Source organism: Malurus melanocephalus, unplaced genomic scaffold (assembly GCF_030028575.1).
Source record: "Malurus melanocephalus ecotype Western Australia unplaced genomic scaffold, MMel_1.1 scaffold_20, whole genome shotgun sequence".
Classification (NCBI taxonomy): domain Eukaryota; kingdom Metazoa; phylum Chordata; class Aves; order Passeriformes; family Maluridae; genus Malurus; species Malurus melanocephalus.
In genome coordinates, this window is record NW_026623252.1 from 4,213,255 (window position 1) to 4,222,945 (window position 9,691).

The 9,691-nt window shown below is 43.2% G+C and overlaps 1 protein-coding gene across 1 annotated transcript in view; it reads left to right on the top strand.

The window, feature by feature from the left end:
- The window catches only part of IQCA1 (IQ motif containing with AAA domain 1), a 125,310-nt gene extending 116,855 nt beyond the window's left edge, over positions 1-8,455 (top strand). The window contains exons 16-19 of the mRNA XM_057389805.1: positions 778-864; positions 2,537-2,714; positions 4,907-5,145; positions 7,928-8,455. Coding sequence (XP_057245788.1) covers positions 778-864; positions 2,537-2,714; positions 4,907-5,145; positions 7,928-8,023 — 600 coding nt within the window. The 3' untranslated portion in view covers positions 8,024-8,455. The remainder of the gene's footprint in view (positions 1-777; positions 865-2,536; positions 2,715-4,906; positions 5,146-7,927) is intronic.
- The last annotated feature ends 1,236 nt before the right edge of the window (positions 8,456-9,691 follow it).

The following is a 9,691-nucleotide window of genomic DNA, read 5'->3' on the forward strand; positions in this document are numbered from 1 at the left end:
AAAGGAAAGGTAGAAGGACGCTGTCTCTCTCTCTCATTCTCGTTGACTCCACGAGCCATCACTTTCGTCACTGAGCAAACTCTGAGAGCCGCTGGAGAGTGATGAAAATTGGGCAGCGGAACGTCTCCCGCTCTGGAATGTCCCCACCTCTGGAATGTCCCCACTTCTGGCTCTTCTACAGCGATGGGGAGAGCGCAGGCGGTGGGGAAAGCCTGTAGCATTGCTGCCATCCTGCTGTGAACCGGAGGTATCGTGCCTCCGACTTCGGAGCAGGAAAAGCCATTTGTGGACACCCCCCTTCCTCCTCCAGATTTAATTCCGTGTTTACTCCAGAGCTCCCTGAGAATTAAATGCCAGGGTTTCAACCAGAAGTATTTTGCTGAAAGATGAGTGCCCTCCCCTCTGATGCAAGTCTTCCCATCCAGAAAACCAAGGAGAGACCCCAGAATCAGCCTAAAGCTGCTCTTGGGTTAGAATTTTCCACTGAACACCAAATCCAGGCTTCCTTCTGCACGAATGCAACCAAATTCACGCTGAGAAATTAAAGATACTCAGACAAGATTATTCGATTTGGGGYGGGCTCTTAATGCTTTGTTCCCGACTAGAAAGAGTTGGATCTGCCAAAGATGCTGAGCMGTGCTGAACATTCCTGTGGGTAAAGAATAAACCTAATCGAGCTGCTGAAATCCGGATTAAAAGCACAGTGCCAGCTCCCAGGGATGACACTGCAGCTKCTTTAATCACCTCCCTGCTTTCTCCCCCCCTGTTTTCTCCTAGGTGGGCAAGGAACTGCAGCCTTCAGTGGTGTGGGTTGGAGATGCAGAGAGGATGTATGCCAAAGGGACTGCGAAGGGAGAAGAAGAGGTGAGTCCTCCTTTATTCCAGGGCAGGTAATGTCTCCTGTTTCACTGCATCCCACACAAAGAACAAGTGTACACGACCAGACCTGCCGAAGCTTGCTTGATAATAGCTCGTCTCGCTAAATTTTTTTTTTTTTTTTTTGCTTTTAAGAGAGTCTTGTGACTTCTTMAGAGCCCCCAAGAGGTCACATTTCTCTCCTGCACATGTCCTTGCTTTATTTAAAAATAGCCCAGTCACCGCTCATCAGTGTACCAGAAAGCAAAAGGGAATAATGGAGAATTTTGAAATAGAGGAGCTAAAAGTTGAGATGAGCTTAAATTGTTCGGCTCTATTAATTTGAGAAATTGGATGGAGCCAAAGTGAACAATGAAGTAACAAGGATAAACTTGCACCACAGAAACAAAATAGTTACAATTACAGATTATTTTCTCTGGGCTCCCGAGGGTCCTGATGCTGCTGCTCCCATTCCTTCCTCTCCCCATTGGAAAGAAAATTAAAACACTGCCCAATGTGACAGCGACAACACCACAGCAGGGAATTCATCCCCAATTCTGTTCCCTGCAAAATATTTTGCTGTTAGAGCTCTGTGAATAATTAATTTTTTTTTAAGGTTGTCAGTGGGGTGGTGACAAGTCTGTATTTTAGAAAACCTCGAATGGGGCTTTTCCTTCTGCCAGGCTGGCTGTGCAGTGATTGGTGCCCTAAATGGTCCCCAAAACCAAAGGGAACCTTTCTCTTGGGCTCAAAGCTTGACAGAAAGTGCAGATGGGGATTAAAATTAAGATTAGGAGGCTAAAACCTGSTCAATTCATTAGCACAACTGATTAGCACACTTGGAAAAACACATGGCACAACCATGAGAAGAAAAAGAAAGATCCAACAAATGTATGGTGTTAAGACAGGATTATTTAGGATTTAAAAAATGTGCTACTGTACCCCAAAACTTGTGGGAAAGATTATTGATTAACATAGTGGYACCACAGAAATCTGGTTTAGGCTTCTCCAGCTGATATTCACTTGAACTTTATCAAATATAATTCTCCAATAACTGGTTATGCTCAATACTCACCTGTTCTGTATTAGTTAAACTTAGTAGTAGTAACTRCTAGTAGTAAACTATTAGTTTCATTTCTGTAGTAGTTAAAAACCTGTTATAAAGTCAAGAGGTGAATTATGGCAAAGAAATGGACCCCGAGCTCCCAGAACCCTTTGTTCTCAGAGCCTCAGCAAGCTGGAAATCACAAAAAAAAAAAAATCTAAAAAAATTAAGGAGTGTATTTTTGACACTTAGGAGTCAGAAAATCACAACCTCCAAGAGCTGGGAGGGTTCCAAACCAGGTTATAATTTTCCACCTGTCGAGGCTCATCAGGTCCCTGCAATGTTTCCCCTTGAGCTGGAAATAAGGATTTCCTCCTTTGAAGGAGTCATTTCCTCCCTGCCTTTGAATAACTCAACCAGCGAAAGGCAGAGGCACAAACCCCCAAAAACACGAGCAGAAATCAAGTTTTTACCTGATTTTGAAGAAACACAATCTTCCTACTCGGGTTGATATCTCATCTGCTCGTGCCAAATAGAACGAAACCACCCAAAACCCCCCAAAATCCCACTGCAGGCAGCAGGGACAGCTCCASCTCATTAACAAATCTTCCCTCCTGCCTTCCCCCCGTGCAGCAGGTGATCTGCAAACGCCTGACAAAGCTCCTGCCCGCCCTCCTGCGGGCCATGAAAGCCAGGGACAGGATGCTGCTGGTGGGCACCAGCTCCAGRCCCTTCGATGCCAACATCGGCCCTTTCTGCAAAGTTTACCAGAAAATCATTCTCATCCCCAAGCCCGACTACCTGACCAGATGTGGCAAGTATTTGGTTTGAAATCCGTGTTTGTYGTCTGGTTTCCCTCAGAGCTGACCTGAAGTCGTGCCCCTGGTGTGTCTCAAGTCCTGAAAATTTAGGTTAAATCAATGCAGGATACCCCAAAGGTCAAATAATAAAAGTAGAAGTTGGGAGTAAAGTTTAAAATACTGTTCAGCAGTGATAAACATTTTTTTCATTAATTTAGTGTGCACCAAGTTCAGCCTGAGCTGGTTTTCCTTCCCCCYTGTCTGAAGAACAAGATCCTCTTTCAGCCCACATCTTCTGCTTTAGGCTTTTAAATTTTTATGCAGTGATTTTGAATTTCTGGTTTCAGACTGCATTTCCCGTTTGCAATTCTGAATTTCCAGTCTCATACTCTAAACAACACAACTTCTGGGCCTCTCCAAAACAAAACCATGTCTAAACCAGGACTAAATTTTCTCACTGCCAAATTCCACTTTTTGTGCTTACAGTTCACGAGAGAAATTGTAGAGACATCCAAGACTTTGCATGTCTGGTCTATCAAATATTTAACAATGATAAGCCCAACCAAATTCTGACAAATTCACTGAGTATTCCACGTACTGAGACTCAAAGCTTGTAGGGGAAACAGTGGGGGCTTTTTCTAGCCGTGTAAATTGGTCTAATGAGACAAAATTSCAATGTTTTGAGATTTTTAGCACCCTGAGTCTGTAATAAACAACAATAAAGGACATTTGACTCAGGGACTTTGTCACACAGGTACTTTTTGCTCTGTCCACACTGTCACTTTCTTACAAAACCCTACAAACTCCTTGTGCACTCCTTTTTCATCCTGCATCCCTCAGAAGCAGCCAAGGCAYCGAGGTGATGCACATTTGGGCAAGCCCAAGGCAGATTTTGGCTGCCTGGCACGTTGTAAATCTCTCCCATGTTCCATAATTTTCCTGGTGTGGATGGGAAATGGTCACCAAATGAGAGAACATGTGTTTCATGTTAGGATACAGCTCTGATGGATTGCTGAGAGATAAAATTCAGAGAAAGGAGGTGAGAGCAGCTGAGTTTAGCTGAGCTTGGTTTAGTTGAGCTGTCACAATCTGGGAATCCAAAAAAGGGCCAGRTCAAGGGATTTCAACTGCACACTGAAGAATGCCACCAAAAGTTAACAAGTGGCATTTTAAAGCAGATTTAAATCCGTGACATTGCCCTGTTTTAAAAAGTGGCTGGTTTGTTGTTCTCCAAAGTTCAAATGAAATAGGATCTTCACCTCCTAGTCCTGACAATTTTCAGTGCCTTGAGAAGGAGAGAAACTTGTTTTGACAGAAAAATAATGACAAAACAAATGCTTGTAACATTATTTACACAGCCACCTTCCTGCTGCAGCCCTGCCTGTGGTTCCAGAGCAGAATATTCCAAATCCAAATATTTCCAAATGGCAATCGTTAAATGGGAAGATTCACGATTCCGTACCGACTTCTCGTTAGGCCCTCAGCCACACCAGACTCAAACATGTCTTATTCAAAAACCTTTTTGACCTCTTACCCATAATACTTCTATTTTTTCCCCAAATATTTCCATRTAACGCTTTAAAGCAACACCAAAATTTTCCTGAATTTCTCTGAAACAGATCCTTGCTTAACATAAAATAAAGAAAAATATTTGTATTATTCCTATTTTTTGGAAGCAAAACCTCATCCACTTCCCAACCCCAAACAAAACAATCACAAACAAAAAAAAATTGGAATCTTGGCTTTCTGATCAAAAGCCCTTATTTTCTTATTTATTTCATAATAAATAAAAACAACAACAACAACAACAACAACAACAACAATAATAGTAATAGTAATAGTAATAGTAATAGTAATAGTAATAGTAATAGTAATAGTAATAGTAATAGTAATAATAATATTTCTCCTGCTTTTCCTTGAATTGCTGTCTTTGNAACAACAACAACAACAACAATAATAGTAATAGTAATAGTAATAGTAATAGTAATAGTAATAGTAATAGTAATAGTAATAATAATATTTCTCCTGCTTTTCCTTGAATGGCTGTCTTTGTCCTTCTGTGTTTGTTTCTTCTTCTTCTTCTTCTTCTTCTTCTTCTTCTTCTTCATAATAATAATAATAATAATAATAATAATAATAATAATAATAACAACAACGATAACATTTCTCCTGCTTTTCCTGGCTGTGTTTCCCATGTGCTGCTCAGTGCTGTGGAGGCGTCTCATCCTGCAGAGGGGTGGAACCCTGACCAAACTGGTGAACATCAATGGGCTGGCCCAGGTGTCGGATGGCTTCACCCCAGGCCACATGGTGGACGCCGTGCAGACCGTCCTGACCGAGCTGAGGCTGCTGCAGATGCCCAGGAAGCCACTGAGGACCAGTGAGTTCCTCACTTGCCTGGCCAAGCACGACCCGGTGTACAGAGARGAGGAAGAAACTTTTCAGGTGACTCCCAGAGTCAATCTTTGACCATTCCCTGCCGTGTCCAGCCGTGCCTGATGTACAGACCTGCTCATGGAATGGTGATTCAGGGGCCAACAGCACCAAAATCCAACTTCCCCATTTGGGAATGTGCCAAACCTGTCTTTATTTTGGCAGAGTGCTCTGGTGAATCTGCTGCTGGCACCCAGCTTGTGTTGGGCACACTAATTCCATGCTCTGATCCTTTTCCTTCCAGAGCTGAGGTGTTCAGCAAACCTGCCTGTGCCATCTGTGCCAAAAATCCTGGGTATGCAGGGTTTATGAGATGTTCCACATCAGRATCAAGATTTAAGCCCTTCTCTTAAATAATCTCAAACATGGATTTCCTTAAAATTTTCATTTCAGGCATTAAAATAAATGAGCTTCTGCCTCAAGCTCCATCCCTTTTCTCTCCCTGCCTTCGGGGCAAAACTGAGAGGATTTGAGGGGAACTGCAGCCCAGAGACCCCAAAGGAGCTTTCTCCATCCCAAACCCCGCAAAACTCCTTATGACCCCTCCACTTTTCCCAGTGGAAAGGTTTCCTTATCCTTCTCCTCAAAACCCCCAGATTCTCACGGGTTCTCACAACTTCCTCCAAAGTTTCTCCCACTGCTGACCTGGTGATCATTCCTATTTCTCTCAGCTCTGCTGAGCACTTCCCAATTTCCATTCAGAGCCATTTGGCAGCATTTGTGATATTTGGAGAATTACTCATTTTTTATTTTCCTCATGTGTTCTAACTAAACCAATATCTCTCCTCAGGGAAAGGCTAATGGTTCAGTGTAACAGCAAAAGGGGAAAAAAAATACTCTATCATTCCCAGCTCCAAGTTTTAATCCATTTGTACACTGAAATATGAGAGCAAGTATTTCACTTGAGGAGTTTAACTTGAAAATATTCTCCTGGTTACCCTAAATGTGCCATTTTTGTTCGGTACACAGTGTGCAGGCTTCAGCAGATGATCCTGTCCTCAGTATCCCACAGCAATCATCTCCTTCCRTTAATTACAGCCTTTAAGAAAGCATTTTCTCTGATCTGTCGGAATTTTGTTTTTCTTAAATGTCACAGAGCCTCACCACAGCACCTGTGATGTGGCATTGTCAAAATGGCCTCGTGYATTAATTAACTCCAGAATCCTCTTCTCTCCTTTCACAGAAGCTCCTCTTTCCAAACTTTTAATAATTGACATTTTTGGCCCTTTCCTTTTCTTTGTCCCTGGTGGAAGCAGGACAGCTCAAACGTTCAAAGCCAAGATTAGCCCAGTGATGAATCTTTGATTTTTCTTCCYCGAAAGCATGAATCTCCCAGGCTGACATTTATATTCTGCCAGTGTTCCAAAATGAATATAAATAATGCAGAATTTGTGACAATGTGATTTCTGCCTTCCATTTACTCAAGTTTCTGCTCCAATTACACAGTCACGGTTTTGGTTTTTTTTTTTTTTTTTTTTGGTGCTTTTTTTTTTTTGAATCATAAATTAGCACACCAGGGTGGTTGATACAAATCCTTGCACAGAAAGGATTTTCAGAGAGACAGAGCCAGCTAACCCCACTAGTTCTGCCTGGTAGTGACTGGACCAAAATCATAGAATGGTTTGGCTTGGAAAGGACCTTAAATTTCATCTTTTTTCCACCCCATTTTGTGGGCAGGTGACTTCCAGAAATCTTCCACGATCCCAGGCTGCTCCAAGCCTTGTCCAGCCTGGCCTTGAGCTCTTTCTTGCAGGGATGGGGCAGCCACAGAAACACATGGGAACACCCATTCCAAAGCCTGGGCACATCATTCCTCCAAAACCCAAATATTTTAACTCTGATCAGTCACCTGCTGCCAGTGACTTCCATCCCCAGTTCAGATGGAAATTTATTTTCATAAAATAAATCAGTCTGAGGAGCTGCCTTCATTCATCTCATCTAAGAGTTACACCAATTAAAGAATCCAAAAGTTAATTTTGTGCACTAAAATATTTGCACAAAGAATTGGGAAGAGAGCAGGAAGAGACATCCCGAGTTTTTTGGCTTCTCCTGCCAAAACACCTTTGCCAGTGCCCCAGAGTTGGCAAGGAAATGCTCAYCCCACCAAACAGAAAATTCTTGGCAAGGTTTTCCTGCTCTGTCCACCTCCCACTTGATAAAGTGTGGTTAATTAAGCTCTGGAAGGTGCTACACACAGGACACAAAACTGAGGGGAAATTCCAACCYCTGTGGCCTCGTGGTGGCTCACCCAGGAGACATCTTGTGGCTTCCCACAGCTGCTGACAGGGAAGGGAATTCCTGCAGGAGCCAAAACCCACAACCATCACCTCACCCCGATCATGGCAAGGGCCAGGAACACCAAAACAGCTGAGGAATGGTTCAGCCTGGGACTAAGGAGGCTGAAAGATAGGGGTTTAGATCAGTGGGGGTTTTATCAGTGGGGTTTTTATCAGTTGCTTTTTTTATCAGTGGAGGTTTTATCAATGGGATTTTTATCAGTGTGGTTTTTATCAGTGGGGATTTTTTCAATGGGATTTTTATCAATGGGGTGGATGGATCGGGTGGAAAAGGCAGATTTTATGGGGCGCATTTGGGGTGGATCAGGTGCAAAAGGCAGATTTTACAGGATGCATTTGGGGTGGATGAGGTGGAAAAGGCTTCTTGAATTTTTAAGAGATTTGGGTTTTTTTAAAGAATGCTGCATCATAGTAGTAAAATGTTTAAGTGGTCTGCCTTGCCTTTTTTTTTTTTCTTAATAATTTTATTAAAACACAAATTCTTTTTGATTCCCCAGTCCTGGTACACCAAGACCCCACTGGGGAGAGCATGGCTCGCAGCTCTGGAGCCAAATGAAGATGAAAAAGAAAAACCCAAGAAAGGAAAAAAGTAACTTCCTYCTAATCCTTGAGGATTTTTCACCTGGTGACACCAGTGGCGACTCTTCTTCGCTGGGAAAGCGTGGCAGATTAATTCTCCTCAAATTACAGGTGTTCCAGAAAAGAGAATTCCTCTCTGAATGAATTTTTTAAAAGTTTTAAAAATAAATTAGATGTAGCTCTCAGAGGATAAAGAGTTAACGAGCGCTGACTTGCTCAAGGATTATTTATTCCAGGAGATTTTAGGGGGCAGAAGGGTTCATTACTCAGGCCTGTAACATGCCATCAACTTTTAGGCCGTGCTCATTTATTTCAGCAGGTAACTCTCCTTAAAAATTGATGCCACTTTAATGCCTTTCATTACTTTAATACCCTTATATGCTTTATAAAACTAACTGCTTTATGTATCTGTGGGGCCAAAGCCTGGCAGTGCTCAATAAAACCATTACAGCTGGAAAGACTGATCTTTAATTGGTGTGGATTAGGATCTGCCACGAGCTGAATATTTACTCAGCACTTGCCCCTTCTGAGGCCTTAGCACAGAAAAATTCACGTATTTGGGTTTTACAGGAAAAAAAAGCAAAGCAGCCAGATGCTAATTTGGGTGGACATCCACCAAAATCTGTTTTTAATCTATTTTATCATTAAAAAAATAATGACTTACTAGCTTGTTTGCACAAATAGCAATGCATTTGTTGCTTAGTGCACCTGATCAGCAATTTGGGGGCAAAAGAATTTATAAACAGTGCTCAGACAACCCCAAAGCTTTGGGATATCCTACAGGATGCTGATGGAGCTGGCACCACCCTCATGTCAGGCACAGGATCACATTCTTGTATAAATAAGAGCCACCAACACCAGGTTTTCCCTCTAATCACATAATTCCTGCGTAGATTTGACAACAGGTAACTGGGAATAACTGGGAATAACTGGGAATAACTGAGAATACCAGGAGGTCGAGGGATCTCTCTGTGCCTGTATCAATGGGCTGGGAGGCACTGCTGGAGGAAGCTGCTGGGAAGGGGATGGTGTTGAACTCCTCCTGCTCCTGAGAGCATCCAAATGGAAAGAAACCCTCCTGGGAGCAGGAATGCCCTGGAAAAAAAGGCCTGGGAGGGTTCCTGCAGAGGAATTAATCAAATCCTTGTGCACAGGGTGGGGAGCTGGATGGATCTGGTTAATACAAGGAATTTTCTCCTGTGGGCTATCCCAGCACAAAGGATAGAGCCACCCCAAAATTTGGGATTTCTGTGGCCCTCGCTGGCTGCATTTTGCTGCCTGGCACAGGGCTCCCCATGATTTCTCCCTTCCACCCTCGAGGCTGCGCCTCCAGCCCTGCCAAGGAGGTCCAAGAGAGGAAATGTTTGTCACATGTCCCTGAGCAGCCCCTCAGGACATTCCTGGTGGACACCAGTCCCTSCCCAGCTCTCCCAGCTGCTGGAATCCCCACAGATCCCACATGAGAAACCCCACGAGCTGCCTGGCTTCAATCCATCACCACAGTGCAGCTACAAAYTTTACCTTTCCTTCCCAGGCTGCTGAATCCCCAAATTCAGCACCACACCCCAATTTTATCCAAAATGATCCTTTTCATTTCAYCCCTGGGGAGAAAAACCAAGCTCTCCAAAGGGATCTGTGTGGAAAAACCTCATCCYTGTTCTCATCCACCGGGAAACTAATTT